Here is a 21,892-nt window from a genome sequence, read left to right on the forward strand (position 1 = left end):
TTCATGCAAATTACATATATTATTATACACGCGTAAAGTACACGCATACACACATAAATAGCGATGAAAACGCACGTTCGCGCGTTTGATGTTATCGTTTCGAAATTTGTATGGCTCATTATTACCTTTCAAATTCGAAATTTGTTTCTTTTTATTATCCTCGAATTAAATGATTATATATATATATATATAAAATTTGACTTGAATAGTTCAAAAGGAGAAAAGAAAAATTTTCTGCATTCAGATAAGAATAGAAAAATATATAGGATGAAAAAAAAATAAAACTTAATTATATTTCTGTCATTGCGCCAAAAAAATTAGGAAAAAGCGAGAGATTGATTTTCTTTTCTTTTCTAAATTCAATTGTCAAATTGATGATGATGTTAAAGAGCATGTAATACTCTTTCTATTATGTATTATATATGCGTAACTATATATATATGTATAATTAGGTTACAATCATAGTTACTAAATGCAAGAAAAGTATCATGTGCAAAAAATAAAAAATAATATATATATATTATATACACATACACATACACATACATATATGCATACGTATTGTAATATATTTTTATACACTTGTCATATGTATATTGACAGACCGTTGTAACCCCACTGGGTCGATTAATTATCCATGCTGTGGAAAGTTGCTATTATAAATAGGAAAGATAAAATATCTCTCCTCTGTTGTAGTTCTTTCTTTTATTCTTTTAATCTGTTTGTTTCTCTCTCTCTCTCTCTCTTCTATTTTTTATTTTCATATATATATATAATTCTTTCTTTATAATTTCTAGCGATGAAAAATTTAATTATGTAAAAAGTGTTTGCAAATAAATGGAGTTGTGTAATCGTTCAATTCAAAGTTACCTAAACGTCCAACAAATTATAATAATTACACAAAACGTAATGGGAATTTTCGACAAACTTTCATATTAAATTACATAATAATAATAATAATCGATTAAATTTAACGTTATATAAATTTACCTTGAATACAATTGATAAAGTTACAAACTTTTGTTATATCATATATTATTCGCAAGAAATATTAAAATTATTATTATTTAATTATATTAACTCGAATTATTATAGAAAACATTATTTTAAATATAAAACGTTGAACATCGATTATATATATAAGTAAATTGATATGAATATAATTAAGCCTATTGATAATGTGTGATTTAAATGATAATATTAATATACTTATATTAATACATAATATAATAATAATATATATTATCTTAATATTAATATAATATTAATATTACAAAATACTAATTTTTTTTGTAAAATAGTAGAATTTATTATTTTTCTTCATTACACATATACATATATATATATATACTATCAGCATCTTTCTCGTTTCGAAGATATCCAATAAGAACAAATGACTACTGCGCAGACGTTCAGACTTCCCTCGGATCTGGCACATCAGGGATCAGAGCGCCGGACGGGCGGTGTTCTGCGAAGCGTGTTGAGTCAAACGGTACAGTTCGTCATTTTTTTTCTCTTTTTATTAGTAATACAATTCATTTTCGTATTTAAAAAAAAAAATACAAAGGTGTGCATTGAAAGTAACAAAAAGAAAATGAGAAAAATGTGGTTTAGTGGTGATCCTTAACGCATTGCCCTAACGGTATCAAGCGATTATCCCTTTTTAATATGGAAGAATGGTTGGACATAAAGTTGTTTCACTGATACTCTTCCTAGCAGGTAAGGAATTACGAAATTAGATAATTAATTATTAACATACATTATACCTAGACCTTTAGCGATCAATGTAATTATCTTACCCTATATCTTTCGAACAAGAAGTAAGATAGAACGAATATGATAATGAATGACTGAGCGAGATAAATGGATGCATGCATTCATCAATAACGCGTCTCACTCATCCTACATATGTGTATGTATGATCAGCCTGAGTGCTCGATCGTTACAATTTCAGGGTCGCGTTATGCAAATCCAGACTATTCTATATCTCTACCAATATACTTACATTTTTATTGAAATATATATATATATATATATGTATGTATGTATGTATGTGTATATATATTTAACAGCAACATGATTTCTCTAAGTGTCACGAGGAATTATTTTGACAACTCCCTATTTTTTCACGTTTCAACAACTTCGATTATTTTCTTTTTTAATATTTTGATAACAGATGTCAAATCTTGCTCGAGAATTTCATTTCTTTGTATTGAAATCAAAGTTAAATCTTAATCTAATCTTGTTTCTTCCCTTTCTAAGTTTTGTTTTTATTATGGCATAGATAAATATTTTTATTGTTAACAACGCGTCATAGGAATTTACAACTTTTTTTTTTAAAGTATTTTTAGTAGAGTAATCAAAAGATATTTAGAAATTAAAGAACATATGATATAACTTGGTTTTTTTTCATTATTATTATTATTATTATTATTATATTTTTTAAATGTTTCATACTATTCCATAATTTATTTCATTCCTACTTTTAAAAATGAAAACTGCAATATATACATAAATGCATATTGAAAATGTATAATTATTAAAAATATTAAAAAACCAAAAAGTTAATTAATTGTATATTTTTAGGATGGCAGGGAGTAGCAACTTTAATACAAGTACGCCATGTAGCCGTAGATGTAGGTCAAGCTCTTATATTAGCTTGTGCAGAAGAAGATGCTCTTCCACATACAGATTCTCCCGGAGTAATGTGGATAAGAGAAGGTCGTGAAGATGGGCAGATTAAGCGGTTAAAAGTTGAGTCTAATGGCATGCTAGAACTTGTAAATGTTAGCACAGACGATGCAGGAAATTACTCTTGTACCTTGGACGACGACTTGGATGCTGTTAAATCCAGAATAAATATAGAAGTTAGAAGTAAGTTTATTTTGTTTCTTTTTAGGCCATTGACAATGCATTCGATATCCGCGAATGAAATGAAATAATAATTGAATGATTATTTTAGCACCACCACCAGCTTTGCGAAATGTTTGGGTAAAGCCATCTACGATATTGGCTAATATTCTTTGGGAAGTCGGTGGTACAGGTGGATATCCTATCATAGATTTTACTGCCGAATATCGTCTAAAAGCAAACGATGGTGAGAAATCGGAACAATGGAAGCCCATTATACCAACGCACATTCCTCCCAATTCTGTAATATTTGTCATTTCTTTTTTATAATACCATAGACCTTCATCGTCGAATATAATTTATTTCAATCTTATTGTGTTTTCCAATAATATAGAGACAAATTGATGTGTACCATTTGATGCCAAACACGACTTACTCCTTTCGAGTGTGGGCTACCAATCAGTTGGGTAGGGGAGAAATAGTAGAAGTTGAAAATCATACGCATCATAGCGTGGAAGAATTGGGTAGGCACTGTATTATTATTTACTAGTATCAATGAATAGGGATATTTTGTTTATTTTTTAAGCAAATGCTATTGTATATATACATATGTACATACATATTATGTATAGAAATTAATTCGGTGCTATAAATAAATAGTAAATTTGTTTAAAAAAAAATCACCGAATCAATTTCTACACCTAATAAATATTATACTTAGTATTATATTCTTCCATATAAATATAAATTATTGTTTTAGAACTTGCAAGACATTTTTTAGCGGGTGTAGAAGATTTTGACATCCGTATTTGGATTGCAGCAGTAGGCATTGTTATGGGAACACTTTTGTTTCTTGGTATAGGTACATGTTGCCTCCTCTATCGTGAGTGCAAGGCACCCTGTAAGCATTTCCTAATAACTGTGTATAAAGCTTTTGCTTCTACTCTATCTCTTCTATGCTGCTTTTTCTGCTATCAAACTAAAATCTTTAAACTTCATATTAATGTAACTATTCATTCTATTTAACAACATTCTATTCAATTATACCTTTTAATTTTCAATCGTCCTTTTTGAATTCAACAACAAATATAACAGCAGCACAAATCATTAAACTTATCTATGGCCCTAATCTCTAGCTTTCTTTTAAATCAGCTACTTTCATCTCTCAATTTCGACTTAATTCTATTTCTAATATTACAATGCCAATTACTATTCACTAATACTTCCCTTACTGCAAGCGCTCTGCAAATTTTATATTATTAATTAATTATTAAAATCTTTCTAATATTTATAAATATTTCATTGTAACACTTTTTTTAATTTTTGCACACATTTTATAATCTATGGTATTAAGGTAACTCTATCAAATCTTTCTCTTCAGACAGTTTGCCTTTCTAATAGAGCACCTCTATAGCATTTCTAGGAATGATACGTACTACGATCCTTTTCAATTGTTTTCTTTAATCGCTAACCTTATTAATTTAATCTAATTTAATTACCATAATAGACTGTATATTTAAATAAACTATTAAATGTAACTTTAAAAAAAAACCCGAGAAGTATTATTAATAAACGTATTAACATTAGTAGTTGTAAATATGTTTAATAAGTGTTGGCGGTTGATATTTAAAAATTATGATTACGTAGAAATGATAGGTGTAATGAATAGTAAATACAATGATAGAGGTAGAGCATTGTGGCCTAGATAATAAATACGTTATATTAGAATATATATATATATTTGGTTATGATAAAAAGGTAGAATAAAAGTAGCGAGGTTTATTTGTCAGGTGATAATTAATTAAATAATATTAATTAGTGTATGTTTATTAGTTACAACACACAATGTATTTGATTAGAAGCACTGTTATTATAATACCTGACAAATAATTTTAAAAAGGGACAGGGTAGAAGCTAATATAATCAATGGCCTAGACCAATGAAAATTAATCTCCGTTCCGAAATTGCAGCGCAGCTGGAGGAGCAGGAGGTGATTGAACTTGTTCCAAATATTATTTTGAATCCTGGATTTTTTGACGAAAGGACAGAACACATTCCGCAAGATGAAAATTTTAACAATCAAACTACAACACGCCTAAATAATAACAACGTAGTGCAGCCCAGGCAACTTTAGCAATCATTAAATTAGATTTCTGCATGGAGGATTTTTGTCTTTTTAAATGAATGGGTAAGAGCAGCGCATGATTTAAATATCATATATAAGTGTGTATAGGTTGTATTTCAAATAGCCTCACGTGATTATTATAAAAGTGCAACAAATGCAGGGCCACTAAAAAAAAAAAATAAGAAAAAGGGGGAAAAAAAAGAAAAGAAAAAGAAAATTGGAATCATATTTGTATTCATGTAGATGTCTAAGTATGTATCAATGCTTGGAGCATTCAGATAAACTAAATTTTTTAGACACAATACAATGTAAAGTGTTCAAAGCAAAAGTAAGACTCTGCTAGACTTTGTGAAATGGCAAAGTAGATTTTTGAAAAAGTTTTGTCATTCAAACTTGCTAATTTCTTGTTGCTCGTTAACGGAGCTAAAGTGAGAAACTCCTTTGAGCCAAAAATTATTTAGTAAGACTGTAATTTTAAGAATAATTCTATATGACGTAATATTTGAGGGAAAAAAAAAGAAAAACAAACTGAAGTTATATAAAACAAGATCTAATTTTATTATGCATAAACTTCTGTTTTGCATAAATTAGGGGGCACCAATTATTAAAACTTTTAAATTATAATTATCTTTGAGCACTCATGAAAAGAATATGTATGATTACATCTTTTTAAAAACCGCTGTGCACTTTTTAATCGTTCAAAATATTAGGTAAATTTAGATATATTTACTGCCGATTTAAAAAAAAATAAATTTTTTTTATATCTGCAAAAATGATCGTAACCAGTTCCTTTGTTTTACATCTTTATAAGATGTAATATTTTTCGTTGTTGTTATATTATATATGTATATATATATACATATGCATATATATTTGTATATATGTGTGTGTGTGAAGCTAATTCTAAAAAGATACTTTTTAATAAGTAATTGCTTTTTTAAGTAGTGTTTTAATGTGCATTACATATTTTTTCATGACATGCAAAGAGAGTGCTATTTTTACTTATGATTCTAATAGAAAACGTTAGTAACATTATTATTATTATTATAGAAGATTCAATGCTTCAGTATTTTTAAAACTGTTATTAAAAAGTAATAATGTTTCATTATCATTTACAATGTTAATAATATGCTTTTGGCATAATCTTGATAACCATAGCAGTATCAATTAAACAACATGTAAGTGCAATTCAGATCTTGATGATCTTAAATAACTTTGCTTTTATATCACTGACATTCCTGGTTGCTTATATATAACAAAAAAAAAGCATCCATGTTTTTATTCAAATGATTATGACCAAGTGTTCAAGGTATAATAAAGCTTATATCACCATCACACACCGATTAAGTTCAAAAATTAAATATGACGTAAAAAAAAATATAATGAAAAAAAAAGAAAGCAATTCAATTTTAATAAGTATAAGTCTCGAGATAAACTACTTTTGAATAAACGCAAAGAACTCAGTATCTGTTATACAGGAAATTATAATTGTCTCTTTATGTATCAAATGCTCTGAACAGATTTTTACCAATTATAACGATGATACTTTAAGCAGGATTTAGGATTAAAAATAGAATACTTCAAAATATTTTGGATATAACACCTTTAAAATGAAAGATAAGTGAAGTTCCAGAAATATTTGACGCAATATAAGGAACATATAGGTCTATTGAAGTTATTTGAATCTTCTCTGCCCTTTTTTCTGTAAAAAATTCTGTTCTTCATTAAATAGGATAGGCTAATTTTGATACAATCAATTAAATAGATCTGACTTTTCGCAGAAAAGTTTTTATAATCGATAAAGAATATTACAAAAATATTATTTGCAATATTCATAACTAGTTGATATTAGATCGCACTTGGTCAATTAATGTTTAAATAAGAAATTCCATAACTTTTAATACGTTTCTGTTATTTTAACTATATTATTGAAATTTGTGTTTTTTTTTTTTTTTAAATCTTTAAGAGAGTATATTTCGTTGATTAATTTTGAGTAATATAATCAATTTCTATTTTTGTTTAAACATATACACTGCAGATGTATCAAGATTTATTCAGCTAAGAATTTGATATTCTTTAATGTTAATTTTGCTATGATATTATAATAGGAAGGGATAAAAAAAAAACAAAGAAAAATGTTTCTCTTTACTTGAGCTTATATTGTATAAAAACATTAAACTTACTCTTATCACCAAATAAGGCAATTTGGTGCATAAAGGTTGTATAAAAAACTTGGTTGTGCGTTGTTACATTGAGGCTTAACGATCTGTTTTTCCCTTTAAATGTAATCCGAAATGTATCAAATATATCACGCAATAGGGATTAACAGATCTAATATGGCTTCGTACTATGCACTCTGTGTTGTGAATGGTATATATATATATATATACATATAAATATATATGTACACATATATACACACTAATAAACAAATACATAAGAATAATATAATAATACCAAAATAATAAACATAAATATATATAAATATATACATATATATATATATATTTATATAGCCAAGGCATCATAATATTTTAGCTATTAAGCAAAGACAATTTTTTATATGTAAATTATAATTATGCTAAAATGCAATGATAATATTTATCTACTTATTCACGTAGACACACAATTTTATGGTGCAATTTTGAGCTTCAACGGCAGTTCAACATATTTGCTGTTTGGCATAACTCATATGTAGTACATAATGTTCCTTCTTGATTTTTTTCAAGATTTATATTAAATTCCTGAACAGGGATAGATTATTTTAAATGTTATTAAATAATGAACATTTGAAACGTGTCTGAGCAAGAAAATTTTTTGCTTAAACAAATTTATTTTTTCCAAACAGTATAGATTAACAAAGAAATTTAGATATATTTCGTTGAGTACCTTTTATTTAATTCGATAACAAAAACGACATTTATTGTATATCATTATTTTATTCATGAAATGGAGAGATATATTTGTTAAATACTGTTAAAAAGATATTATCTTTTAATTAAGTTTTGCTTTTGACGGTCTTTCAAAAAACCAATGTTCGTGTTTATATATTTAAAAGAAACTATAGTTCTGTGGTATGGCACTTCAGGTTTTAAATACTTATAATAATAAGTTAATCATAAAATTAGTCATTTTCATTAAAATATATCATATTAGAAACGCAGTATACATTAAATGTCTAATAATATTTACCAAAGCTATCTGAGAAAAACAATCGAGGATTGTTCGATTAATCAGAAAAAACCACTAATATACCAAAGCCTGAAAAAAATGTAATACAAATATCACTCGCAATGTTAAATAATAAGAATATTCTTATAATGATTAATTCGTTAACAGGATTGTATTAACAACACAATTTGGAATTGCACTATGTGCAATTATTTCATACATAATCATTAAGAATGATTGATCATTTATCTTCGCTGATATTCTTTCAACACTATTCGACATACTTATTGTATTTCTTGCGAAGTAGTTTAAAAAAGAAAAAAAAAAAAAAAAAGAACAAAAAAAAATAGAATGTGAAAATAGCATTAAATTTGGGCACTTACCGAGTTAGTTATATGGTATTTTTATATTGGTGAAACTATAATACAATCCTGTGAAAAAAGTAAGATAAGGCACAGTACCATATAATAGAATAATGGTGATTAATGGCACCATAAATCGTCCCTAACATACATATTGCCTATGACATACCAGATAAATGAAAGCTGATTTGTGATTTTTACAAAATACCTTTCAATCTTTACATTCTTATTGACATTATGATCTTTATGTAAAGGCCTATTGTCGAAACGTGTTATTAACGAAGTATAATGCCTTTCATGCATAACAGAGTACTATTTTATTGAGTACTTAAAAAAAAAAAAAGAAAAGAAAAATTACAAATACAAATACACTGTCAATATCACGTTTTTCATATTTCGATAAATGAGTCGAGAATATTTTTCCAAATTTAATAACACGAAATGAACATCTCTAATGACTCATCATTTTGTAAAAATCACAAATGCTTTTCATCAAACGTATCATGTATTGATATATCAATATTAGTTTTACATGCTTCATTAAGTGGTGATGAAAAATAGATAACTATCATTAAAAATAACATAATAGGCCAAAGCACGAAAAAAGAAAAATATTTTGATTAAAATGATTTATTATTTAAAATAATGTGATAAATAATTCCATATTAGATACTCGTTTAATGATTGTTAATTTGTTGTCCACTTTTTGTATTCTTCTTTATTCATTTATAACAAATTAACGTATCGAAAAATCAATATTTGATATAATAGACCTTATTTTGTAATATAATATGATACATTAATCGTATTATCAATTATTAGAATTATACTCTGTGTACCTATTTGTTTTTCATTATATTATTATTTTATTTTACTAAATTAATTAGTTATAATATGAAATGTTCCATTTAGAATATTCATTGTAATACTGCTTTTTTAGTAGATGATCTATATTTTATTCGTTGTATGATAATTGAAATATTAGAAAATCATTGGTCTTATAATATTATGTCGTTACAGTAAATGTAATCTTGATCAATTATAAGACCTTTGTAAGTGATCCATGCAATAATATTTAACCAATGATTATCTAATAGATTTATTTAGTTTAACATTAAATTAATGTATATTGCACATTCCATCAAGTACAAAAATGTCTTCTATATTAGTTTTATTGATCAATATATGGAAGTCGAATATTTCTATCATAATTTGAATATTATTTAAGTATTTATACAAAAAGATATGGAGAAAGTAAAGGTTGTGCTTGAGTGTCTAATACTATCATTAAATTAGAATGTAGTAATTTCACTGCAGTAAGTCAGAAAACAAACATTAGGCACATATCAGAGAAAAACACAAGATCATTCTTATTCACCACTGGCATTTAGATTTTTACTGATTGCAATTATTAGCAATACCGTGTATTATATGATGATGATGATAATAATAATAATAATAATAATAATAATAATAATAATAATAATAATAATAATAATAATAATTAAAATAATAATAATTAAATGAAGAAGAAAATAACTAGATTATAATTTATCCTGGAATAAAATAACACAGAAATAATACAAATCCTGAAGTTAATAAGCTAAAAAAAAGAGTGACAAATAATAATATCAATGTGCATTTAGTAACAAGCGCTGGGCCTTGCAAACATAACTTATTCTTTACGCATAGTAAATTTTCAAGTTTTTATACATATTAAATGTAATTAATAATGTTTTGGTAAATAACAAATTAGGAAATATTTTAGCTGCGCAAGATATACAATTGCAATCGGCGTAAAAGCATATAATAAAACAGGGTTAATCGCCCTCCCATATCCTGTTTCTTTTAAAAAATATTATTTTATGAATTATGAGTTAATCTCACATTTTCTGTATTTAAATATATATATTTAAATATACGAATATAATGTATTTTAACTTGGAATTACATCAACTATTTGTAGTTTCCATTAAACATTTTGTGATGATGGTTGTCATTATAATCACTATAAAAGTCATGCTACTTTATTTATAAAAATCATAACAAATATACAATAAATAATCATTCATAATTATTGTGTATTTAGATGGTATATTTATTTATTCATAATAATTATTTATTTAATTATATACTAGCTTTAGATATATTCCTACATAAGTAATGTTTTTTCAATAAAGTTGCATAATTGTTGCATCTTATTAATGGGCGTATACTCAGCCACTAAAATAGCATTAGCGATGACAATAGTTTGGTGTACTGACTTAGTTTTAACCCATATTCTACCATTCATGCCAATGGCAACTTCGTACGGTTGGCTTTTACCAAGGAATTTAAGTAACATACAATCTGGATTAAGTAATTTCCTTACGAGATTTAAGGAACAGTTAAATAACATACCATCAGAACTTAATAAGCCTAACTTTTTTTCTTTTCCTTCTGAATCAACGCATACAAGTTCTGGTTCCATATCTTTAATAGCTACGAGTAACTTAGCAAACACAGCATCTCCAATTTGTATATCTGGACGGTTTTTCTTGGTAGCACCTTCGAAAGCCAAATAGGATAGAGACGCGCTCTCTTTAGAACCTATATCTACTTTAAATATATCTCCTACTTTTTGGGTGACAATACCGATAACCATTTCTCTTCGATTAGGTATATAACTATAAAACAGAAAGTATACGTCAAATAAAATTAAATATAAAATAAGATTAAATATTAAAAATCTAACCGTTTTTGATAATTGTCTACATAATAAATAGCAGGAGCTCGTTTTTTTAAAGTACCAGCTTTACAAATATAAACAGTATCAGCTTCACGTCGAAGTCCTGGTCCCAATATTATTTTTTCTTTTTTATCATTTTTAATATCTTTAACAATATCACCTGGCATAACTACGTCATTGACATTAACTTCCATTTTTTTAAATTATATTTTAATTCTAATTGAAATGTTAACTGAAAATAAAACTGCTGCTTGAGGATATACGAATATAAATAAAAATAATACTATAAAATAATTAGAATTAACTAAACTTATTAATCCCTAATTGAGAACAATTTTCATTCAGTTTTAAACAAGCATAGATGTAAACACAATTACAGCCCTAACCTATAAACCTAACCTATAACCTCAAAGTTGTTTGTACATGTGCTAAGATACGCACATTTACCTATTGATAGAATCATTCAATGTATACTAATCATACATATGAACAGTTTAATCAAAAGTAGTTTATACGTATAGGTTAGTAAAATGGTATAGATTACGTTAAAAGTTTAACTGTTGGCTATACTGTTGATAAAAGTGAATCGTTAATCAATATACCATTTTTGTATATTAAACGAATCAAATAATATATATTTAATGAATATAAGAGTTCAATTATTACGAAATAAACAGTAGTTTAATCAGTAATAAATATAACGTTACCTTTTTTTATATTTTGTCCATTTAAATGTTACTAAATGTCATTGAATAGCTTTGAAAATACACCTTTTCATTTGGGTTACTGTTAACCATCAGATGGAGTTGAAAACGAATGAGAGCTAAAATTTAATAATTATTAACCAAGAACCAATTTTAAGTAATATATCAGTACTGATAAATTTATACCGGCAAGTAATACGATTAATTAGTAACATTAATTTAAATATTAGGAAATATTATATTTACAGTAATATACAAATATGTTGATCAAAGTGAAGGTAAGAGATATATGTGTTGACAGAATTTAATAATATCTTTATTAACCTAAGAGTTTATTATTATTTCAACTCTTTTCCATTTTATATTTTTCAGACACTTACGGGCAAAGAGGTAAGTATTTTCATATGAACATGATCATATTAATATTCTATGGTATTGTATCTCTATATTTAAAAAAAAAATAGTAATATAATAAGTTAGTATGTCTATCAAGTTGAAAAGAATTGAACGCTTAGTAAAAAAGAAAAAAAAGTGTAAATGAAAAACTGTTTTTACTCTATTAAAAATATATATTTTACATGTGAATAATTTCTATGAATATTATAGCGGTGTATAATCTTTATCAATTGTGCAGATTGAAATAGATATAGAACCTACCGACAAAGTAGAAAGAATCAAAGAAAGAGTGGAAGAAAAGGAAGGAATACCGCCACAACAGCAGCGGTTAATATTTTCTGGCAAACAAATGTATGTATATTTATCAAATTATACTTATCTTTTTTTTTAATAAGGATTTCTTAAATACAAATATTGATTTAATATTTAGGATTCGAACAATGTTAATGATATTGATTATTACACATTAATATATATATTAGTCACAAATAATATATATATATATATAGCGTATACTTATATTTTAATAATGTATTATTATATTATTATGAAGACAATAGTAATACTGTTTCTACAAAAATTTCAAATTCCTTTGATTTATATATAATTATTATTTTAAATCAAATTATTATATATATATATGTGTGTGTGTGATTTCAGGAACGACGAAAAAACAGCACAAGATTATAAAGTACAAGGTGGATCGGTACTACATTTAGTACTTGCGTTAAGAGGAGGCTTAATGTAGTTTGTTTTTCATATGTGACTTTGTAATTAATAAAAGCAAAAATGCGGGAAGGCTACTACTTGTAAGAAATAACAAATACGTCAACTTAACAAAAGTTACACTTAAATTCAGTTTAAAAAAAATACTTCTTCAAGTAGAGCCAGCAGTAACATAGAAATCATAAGATTACATTAACAATAGATCATATAAATAATGTGTTTGTAATGTGACTATTAAAAGTATTTCTAGCTTCTATAAATATATTGGATTATTTTTTTACTTTTTTTTTTATTTACTTATTTTAATGTAGTATGCATATCTATTTAATTCTACGACACATAATGGAAAGACAACAATAGTGAATAAATGACCACAGGCTTATAATATTTAATTTCAATATGTTTATGTGTTTCTATTATCTCTAAAATAGCTATACCAAATATCTTTAAAATATTATGCAAAACTTACTAAATTATTCTAATCATTTCTAATACTGATAATACAGTATCCTTCTTACAAAGAAGTATGAAATTTACATAGATTTAAAAATTCTACATTTTTATATTCGATGTTTTTTCTCTCTTTTTTTTTTTTTTATTTTAATAAAAAACAATTAGAAATAAAATGAGCACATAATGTTGTTCGTTAATAAGTTCGTTAAATAAAATCAAGATCTTAGTTTCTATGATATCTGCTATTATGTGTTGCTCGGCTCCATTTAGTTTTGAAGAAACGATGACAAATCCCACAATAAGCTGCAACGTTTGATGAATTTTCATGTTTTGATGTTATATGTCGTAGTAGTGCGTGCTGTGTGGTACATGTAACACCACATTTCTTGCATTGCAGAAGACGCTGAGATACTGAAGTTTGTATATTCCTTGCTGGTTTCCATGTTCCTGAAGATTCTATAAATTTATACTTGAATTTATCTTCCTAAATTTTTTGTCAATTTAATATCTTTTATCTATACATCCTCCATTCTGTTGTTTTATTACATGTAATAATATTAAATAATATGTAATAATGTTGATACTCTAAGAAATAGGTCACAATATAAATAAAACAAAAATTCTACAAAAACATATAACTCTAACAAACACTACGTCATTTTTATTTGAATGCCATTGAAGTATTTTTTTTTTATTTTTATTTTTAATTATATACCATATAAATTGTAATAGTTGATGAATTATTTACTCTAATTTGAGATACATAAAAGCGCGGTAAACCGATTGCGAATCAAACTGCAAACCATCGTGAAATATAATTCATTTTGAAATAATAGAAAAATTGTACATCAGGAAAGGTACATCACAAATCATTTTATTTACATTACAGCAATAACATCTTTTAAGCATAGTCTTACATTGCCTTTGATTACGTTACAAACTCGTAGATATAAGATCTATAATAAAATACATACGTATTTAAAACGAGAACGAAAGATATTCGTTCATTATAACCCGAACGTTCAACGTCATTATCTTATCTACAGAATAGCTCCGTTTTTTTAATAATCATCGTGAATCTGTGCTCTCGTTTCTTCGGTGTTATTTCTTCTTCCTTTTTTTCTTTCTCGCATTTATACGCCATTATTAAACTTAAAAATAAATACATACTCATCGCGTGATTTTTGTTATGTGAATTGTTCGTTTATATATATATATATATTTCTACGTACTTCTTGTGCAAATGAATTTTAAGCCGAACGTGTATATAAATACTATGATAAATATGCTACTTAGTCGGTTTTATTTAACATCTAAATCGTATTTTAGAAATTTTGACAAATTTCTTCTTTATCGACCATGCGGATGTCTTTTTAAACTTTTATAATTAAATTTTTACTTCTCTTATTTTATTATATTTTCATTTGTTAATTTTTCGATCATCGTGTTCTTTTTTTACGTCGACAAGTTAGAATAACTTAAGAGCGGACATTAAAATTTTCTTGCCATTGAGTTTTTTTATCCTTTTTTTTTCTTTTTACTTTACGTGCACACAAGTACGTTAGTTGAAAATTTTCTTTCTAAATGTTCACTTATATATATATATATATATATAATAATAATAATAATAATTACGAATATCCAATATAAGCAACACTTACTATGCACAATTGCATAGGTGCGTATGCAGCGTTTATAGTAATTATTATAATCACTCTAAATACGTTATGATTAAAGATTGACGGAACAATTGCATAAACATTATTTCAACAAAAAAATTATAACAATAAGAAATAAAAATCGAAAGAAATTCGAACAGAATTAAATCAATTCGATAAACGTCGTATTTTTAAAAAGTGAGATCACTGACTGTACTGTAAAGTAATGTTCTTAAAAAAAAACAAATAATAATAATAATAATAATAATAATAATAATAATATTACAAATAAATTAACAAAAAAAAATCGATTGTTTTCATTCCCATATTTGTTCGATTACAACGAGTTACGATATTTCGGTGAATTATCTTTCAACATTACTCAAACTACTTTACATTTGAATACAATCACTTATATGTTATATATATATAATATATATATAATATATATATATCATATATTATTAACGACTTATACGTATGCACAGCGTTACGATCAAGCATGTGTTTCGATAAGTGGAACGATATCTTAATATTTATTATTATTATTATAAATGACTAATTGTAAATACTTTACAAGACCTTTTCTCAATTAGCATTCCTCAAAAAGTTCACATTTTCTGTCAAACATAAATCATTTCTCTTACGAACATATGTAACACATCGCATAATCTTTCCCGTACACATAAAATTTTCGATCCCTCAAATTTTATGAAATTATTCGAATTTGCATCATGGTTTCTGTCTGGTTTTTTTTTCCCCCATTAGTAGGGTCGACTCGTCGAGTTGAGAGAAATATTGTCATTTCTCGGTGTAACTTTTTAATATTTGTTTTTTGTATTATTTTTCGCACTTTATTTTTTTTTCTTTTTGTATTTGCATTTTATTTCTGTATTAATTCTTTTTGTTTAATATTTTTTTTCTTTTTTTACGCAAGATGATGATAATATGATCAGGGCAAAGCTGATAACAAAAAATTATAACAAGTCATTACTATTAGATAATAATTTATACTCTTTACAATTGTGTCATGTTTCAACTATGGTAACTATCTGATAAAGGATCAATGTATCGTCAAACGTGGAAATTAGATAGCCGCGTGTAAGGCACTGTCTATTTTAACGGTGATTTCGAAGCAGCTAAAAACACCATCGTCGATCACAAAGAAAACCCTTTTCTTTTTTTGTTTCTTTTTTCTTTTTTTTTTTAATTATATTTATTAACTTTTTTCTTTCTCTTTATTTTTTTTTAAACTGTTTTTTTTTTTCTATTTCATTTATTTCTTCTTAGTATATTGTATTGGTTTTGTGTATGGGCTTTTGTATGAGTGGTGTATGTAATATGTGTATACGAGTGTGAAATACGTGAACGCCATTTTTACGAAAAGGTAGAATGTTGATTTTTTTTGTTATCATTCGATTTTTTCGATCGAAAAATCTGTTATCGATCTTTTTTTCTTTCTTTTTTATTTAATTTTATAATTCGAACGAGACGATTTTGATAGTAAACGATATGATATCGATTTATGATTGCAAGCAAGTCACTGGAAACAAATATGGCGGATTATGAGGACAAAGTTTGATTCCCGTCCCCTTTTTTTTTAAGGATATCTTTTTTTGTAGTCTTATAAGTTCATATCTCAGAGAGTAATAATACTAAATAAAAATGATAATTTTGATATGATTTGTTGGAGAAATAAAATAAAATAAAAAAGAGAAAGAGAGAGAGAGAGCAATGTGGTTGACAAAATGAAAAGGAACTTTGAATATTAATATAATAATATGTAAATAAATATAAACTAACGTAAGATTTAAAAAGGAGATCACGAAATTATTAATTAGAATTATTTTCTAAGCTCAGTCATCGATGACTAGAAGATGAAAGCGAGTGTGTTACGCATTTGTGTAATTATTTTTTCTTTCTTCCTTTTTTTTTTTCCTTTTTTCTTATTTTTTCTTTTTTCAATAGACATTTATCACGATTAAGATAAACTAATCTACTAATCTACTAATTTTCAATATTTAAATATAACCATCCTATCAAATATAATTGGATCGGTCGACAAGTATTGAAAAATAAAAATATCGAATGATATATAACGAATATACGCGGATGGTGAAAGAAAAATATCCCTCAATCCTCTTATAACACGATATTTTTATAACACATTTCCCATATAGGTAAAACTTAAAATAAATTCATACAACAGTCTCATTATAGCAGACATTTTTTATCGCTACTGTTTAGTTTAAACACGAGAACGAATAAACCGTGCTTATAAAAGGATTCAGTATAATAAACTTTCAAAAAAAAAAGAACAACAACAAAAAATATAAAAAAAGAAAGCTATATATATTGTGTATGAAAAGAGAACAAAAATATTTTTCGTTCGACGCGTCGATAAAGGATTGAAAATGTTGACTTGAATTTTTTTTTATCTTTTTCAATGGAGATAGAAAGAGAAAAAGAAAGAAAGAAAGAAAGAAAATGAGAGAAATAATTAATCGCGTCGATAAAAAGATAAAATAAGAGAAGATAAAGAACAAAAAAAAAAAACAAATAACGAGGAGGAGTCTTTTAAAATTACGAGTCCAATTTTTTTTTCGGACTGCGTTGCCTCTGCATCGTTTTTTGCCATTGCATGTTATGTTTCAGACGCATATGACGTCGCAGGTCGGTTCTACGACTGAGAGTGGTGTGACATAGGATGCAGGTCGTCTGGTTGCGATGCACTTCGAGGTGCTGGGTCAGCGAAGCAAGGTGCTTGTAAACGCTTCCACAGAGTCTGCAGGAAAAACATCCTGGACCCTGCATCACCACTTGACCAGTTGTATCGCCAACATGCTTCCAATTGCGTCCCACCCCCCCTGCAACACATTAATAGCCACGTGACCCGCCTGATTCCTCATAATAAACAAAAGCCTTTGCAATTACAATGCATGTGTTCGTTCTAAATGCGCAATACTCTCTGCATGTGTTTACGTGTTTGTCCTAATCTCTTTAATGAGTTTATGTGGTATGTGTATGAGTGAAAGGAAATCTGAGGAAAATAAAAATAAAAAGGACAATTCGAAAGAGTAATGAACATAAAAAATTGGAATATGTAACACATTAATCTGTTATTTTATTTTCTACGTGTAGGATTATTGTTATATTTGATGTTATATAATAGATATTTTGAATGAAACATATATGTAAGTCACGATCGCATATTCGAATTTACAACGTTTATGATTTTTTGAAGTTCAACTTTTAATTCTTTTCTTGTTTTTTCTTGTTTTTTTCTTTTTAATTTACTTTTTATATTTCATTTTCGAAAATTACTAATACCAATTAAAACGGTTATTTACAAAATTCCTGTAATATTGATAATAGCTAAGATATAAAAAGCTTTCGTTTGTAATAAATATGATAATAATACTGAACACAAACAACCACTGAAAGCAAAAAGGCGATTTTGTGATTTGTATTTATGACATGTATGTATGAATCTATGTGTGTGTGTATATGTATATGAGTAATTCTAATTTTGCAAATTTTATTTTATTTACTTGTTTTTTTTTTTTTTCTTAATTCACGAGCACGTGACCAAACGTAACAAGCTTGCTACTTTTAACACGTTATTCAAAGACCTTTTAAATTCATTTAAGTAATTATCAATTTTTTTTTGTGCGAATATTCGAGACAATTAATTAATATATAAACGTTTAAAAAAGAAATAATATATATTATGCTAAATATATGTATATAACGACAAGATAAATATATATAATTTTTTGTTGGTGAAAAATGTGTGTGGGTCAACGTGCACCGTATTAAACAGAAGAGGATGGAGGGCTGGGGAGGATGGGGGGAAACCAGCATGTGTATGTATGTTATAACGGGGAAAGGGAATGATGATTTACAAGAAAAATCACCGAATGAAACATAAATTGTAGCTTGTGATAAAAATACTTAAAAATGATAAAATTAATTAATCCGAGGAATCGGTTTGCATACGTAATTGAGATTAGAATGTGTGTAATATTTAAAACTTGATTTTCTTTGTCGGTGTTGGTAATTTAAAATTATAAAATCAATCAATCAATCAATCAATCAATTAATTAATTAATTGAAAATGTGATGGAAGCAGAAACAAAATGGCGTATTCAATCATCATTCGTTTCTTATTTTTTGCTTTCTAGCTAATCCACGTAACACGTTTCTAAATCCAGTTATTTTTTTTTTGCATATTATCGTTCCTTATCAGATTAACTATGTCAGAAATGATCAATAACAGCCTTTCGAGTTTAATATCTTGATTTGATATCATTAATATATTTGGAAGTATATATAATATTGTTATATACTTAATAGAGTATATTTGTTTTTTATTAGTTTCTTCTTTTTAAATATGTATATAACATGCTTTTTCGATAAACGCGTAGATAAGTATTGAATCGTATAATTTTGTGCTTGTTTTTTTTTTTTATAGATATACACATGTATAAGTTACAATTATAATGACAAAGTCGCATTTGTAGAATATTATTATCGAATACATCGTTTTCTCATTTGATACTTATTATTATTATTATTATTATTATTATTATTATTATTATTATTATTATAATTTATGGTTACTTATAGAATTGTTCGCTTAAATAATAATCATTTGAACGAATTTGTAGATATACTTACTTCGTAAAGATTAATATAGATTTGCAGGAGTGCAAATGTTTCTTTTTTTTTTCTTTTTTTTTTGAGAGAGAACGATTCTTCGAATAAATACACACACATATTATATATATATATAATATACAGGGTGTTTCGTAAGATATGGTATCCCCACTTCAGGAATGAATAGTATATCTATTATGTTGTCTACAAAAGACAACGAAAAAACTTCATACTAACATTTAATCCTATTTGATTTTTTATTTTATTTTTTTGTTTGTTTGTTAGTCAAAGTTATAGCCACTTTTACATTTTAATAATCAACGATAACTCATCTTCGCAATAAGTATATGAAATGTGTTTTATTCGTTCTGTTTTAAAAGTTACAATTGCTTAATTAAATTTTTATTTATGTGGTCATTTAAAAACGATAATACATTCGACACTCATTGTCAGTAGCGAAGATATTCAAACACTTTCTATGAAGATAAACTGTTGCAAATGATGGGAACATAAAAGTGACTATAAAAATTAAAACAAGTTGTATTTAATTGTAAATGTAAATAGGATACACGTTTATACGAATTTTCTTCATTGTTTTCCGTGTTTCTCTGTTCATTTCTGAAATGTCTCCCACATAATATGAAACACCCTTCTTCCCTGTATATATATACGTTATTATACAATCGTATTAATTAGACATAAAAAATATTAATCGCAAAATGAAAATTACACATACGAATAATCGATATTGAAGGAAAGGACTCACGTTGAATGAATTCATACTTTTTCGACATTTTATTCACACATATTTTTCTTCACTTATACAATGATTAGCTTGATTAAGCAAAACGTAGGGTTACGTAATGATATACATATATATATATATGTATATATATGTATAATATGCTTCTTTTCTGTTCTTCTTTTTGTTTGTTTTTATAAATAATCAACTAAAGAAATATCAATTTACTTAAATTAATCACTGGCAAATCTTGTACTTATTAGTATTGTGTTCTTTTTTTTTTTTTGTATCGAGGAATGTGCATAATTATTTTTGGTGATTTTACTTTTCTTTTTAATCATTTATTTTTTACTTCCTTCGTATTTAAATAAAACTTTAATACGTAACTGTAATACGTTTGCGCGCGTGTGTGTTTGTGTGTGTCGTGTGTGTGCACGTGTATACATATATATGTATACTATTTAGTATACAATTGTTTAAACTATAAAATAAATGAAACTTAAGTTTCTGATTGAAGAAAAACTTCACTTATGGCTGACTCATTCGTCGTAAAATTATTTAAAATATAATTAATACATTCGCAATACACACTTCTTTTTACGGCAAGTTTTAATCAAATTTCTTTTTTTTTTTTTTTATGAGAAGTTATAAATATATATATATAGCATACCATGTATTATTATTATTTTTATATATTTATTTCGCATATCGACGATGATATTAAGGTTAATTAACAATAATGTGTGAGAGAGAGTGAGAGATCATAGCGAATTAATAATTATCTTTTTTTTCCTTTTATATTTTATTTCAGCGTATTAATTAGCCTCTTTAATTTATTGCACGAAAATCAGAAACTATTAAAAGTGTCGCTGCTACTTCAATAAATTAATTTCGTGCACGCCTTGTTGTTGGTAAGGTGAAAATTTCACTATTAAATTGAACATTAAAAATAAAAATAATAATAAAAAATAATATTAATAATAATAATAATAATAATGATAGTAATAGTAATAAGAACAAACGATAACAGCAACAAAATAATCAAACGAAAAATAGTATATATTATTAAATTGTAAACGACACAATGGCATCCATTTTTTTTTTTATTAAATAAAATGGAAAAAAAATGTAATTGATGTTATTACACCAATATTAAATTGCATTCATTTGGCAAATCTCTGATGTTAGCTTATAATTATGATACATGAGTATATTTTTAATATCAGATCGCACAAACGAGTTTTTGTCTGGTGGGACACAAAATTTAATTATAAACATTTTCACATATCTCATTCCTTATATATGGCTTTCAAAAAAA

General features: G+C 26.1%; 4 protein-coding genes across 8 annotated transcripts in view; 2 read left to right on the forward strand and 2 right to left on the reverse strand.

Annotated features, from left to right (window-relative positions):
* The first annotated feature begins 1,384 nt into the window (after positions 1-1,384).
* Positions 1,385-5,167, forward strand: LOC106792250 (contactin-2). 3 transcript variants are annotated; one of them, XM_014758566.1, is made up of 6 exons: positions 1,385-1,719; positions 2,587-2,874; positions 2,963-3,153; positions 3,245-3,374; positions 3,611-3,751; positions 4,821-5,167. In XM_014758566.1, the coding sequence occupies exons 1-6, from the start codon at positions 1,677-1,679 to the stop codon at positions 4,982-4,984; spliced, it is 957 nt and encodes a 318-aa protein (XP_014614052.1). In that variant the 5' UTR covers positions 1,385-1,676; the 3' UTR covers positions 4,985-5,167. The 3 variants fall into 3 exon arrangements, with proteins under 3 accessions (XP_014614052.1, XP_014614220.1, XP_014614137.1); XM_014758734.1 differs by having other exon boundaries at positions 4,826-5,167; XM_014758651.1 differs by lacking the exon at positions 4,821-5,167 and adding an exon at positions 4,205-4,391.
* A 4,901-nt stretch (positions 5,168-10,068) lies between these two features.
* Positions 10,069-12,025, reverse strand: LOC106788382 (exosome complex component RRP40). 2 transcript variants are annotated; one of them, XM_014751704.1, is made up of 3 exons: positions 11,944-12,025; positions 11,243-11,468; positions 10,069-11,174 (listed from the first exon to the last, which is right to left on the reverse strand). In XM_014751704.1, exons 2-3 carry the CDS (start codon positions 11,428-11,430, stop codon positions 10,661-10,663), a joined length of 702 nt encoding a protein of 233 aa, XP_014607190.1. In that variant the 5' UTR covers positions 11,431-11,468; positions 11,944-12,025; the 3' UTR covers positions 10,069-10,660. The 2 variants fall into 2 exon arrangements, with proteins under 2 accessions (XP_014607190.1, XP_014607101.1); XM_014751615.1 differs by lacking the exon at positions 11,944-12,025 and adding an exon at positions 11,547-11,709.
* LOC106788494 (NEDD8) lies at positions 11,748-13,433 on the forward strand. Its single transcript, XM_014751834.1, has 4 exons — positions 11,748-12,218; positions 12,313-12,330; positions 12,575-12,687; positions 12,997-13,433. The coding sequence occupies exons 1-4, from the start codon at positions 12,201-12,203 to the stop codon at positions 13,082-13,084; spliced, it is 237 nt and encodes a 78-aa protein (XP_014607320.1). The 5' UTR covers positions 11,748-12,200; the 3' UTR covers positions 13,085-13,433.
* Positions 13,434-13,645: 212 nt separating this feature from the next.
* Positions 13,646-21,892, reverse strand: part of LOC106788172 (protein bric-a-brac 2-like) — a 33,601-nt gene continuing 25,354 nt past the window's right edge. Inside the window, exon 6 of one of the 2 annotated variants that reach the window (XM_014751494.1) lies at positions 13,646-13,971. In XM_014751494.1, coding sequence (XP_014606980.1) covers positions 13,739-13,971 — 233 coding nt within the window. In that variant the 3' untranslated portion in view covers positions 13,646-13,738. Of the gene's footprint in view, positions 13,972-16,379; positions 18,041-21,892 lie in introns of those variants that run through there. The other variant, XM_014751322.1, reaches the window with a different exon arrangement.

This window comes from Polistes canadensis, unplaced genomic scaffold, assembly GCF_001313835.1.
Source record: "Polistes canadensis isolate GaletaPanama2010 unplaced genomic scaffold, ASM131383v1 scaffold_0, whole genome shotgun sequence".
Lineage (NCBI taxonomy): Eukaryota > Metazoa > Arthropoda > Insecta > Hymenoptera > Vespidae > Polistes > Polistes canadensis.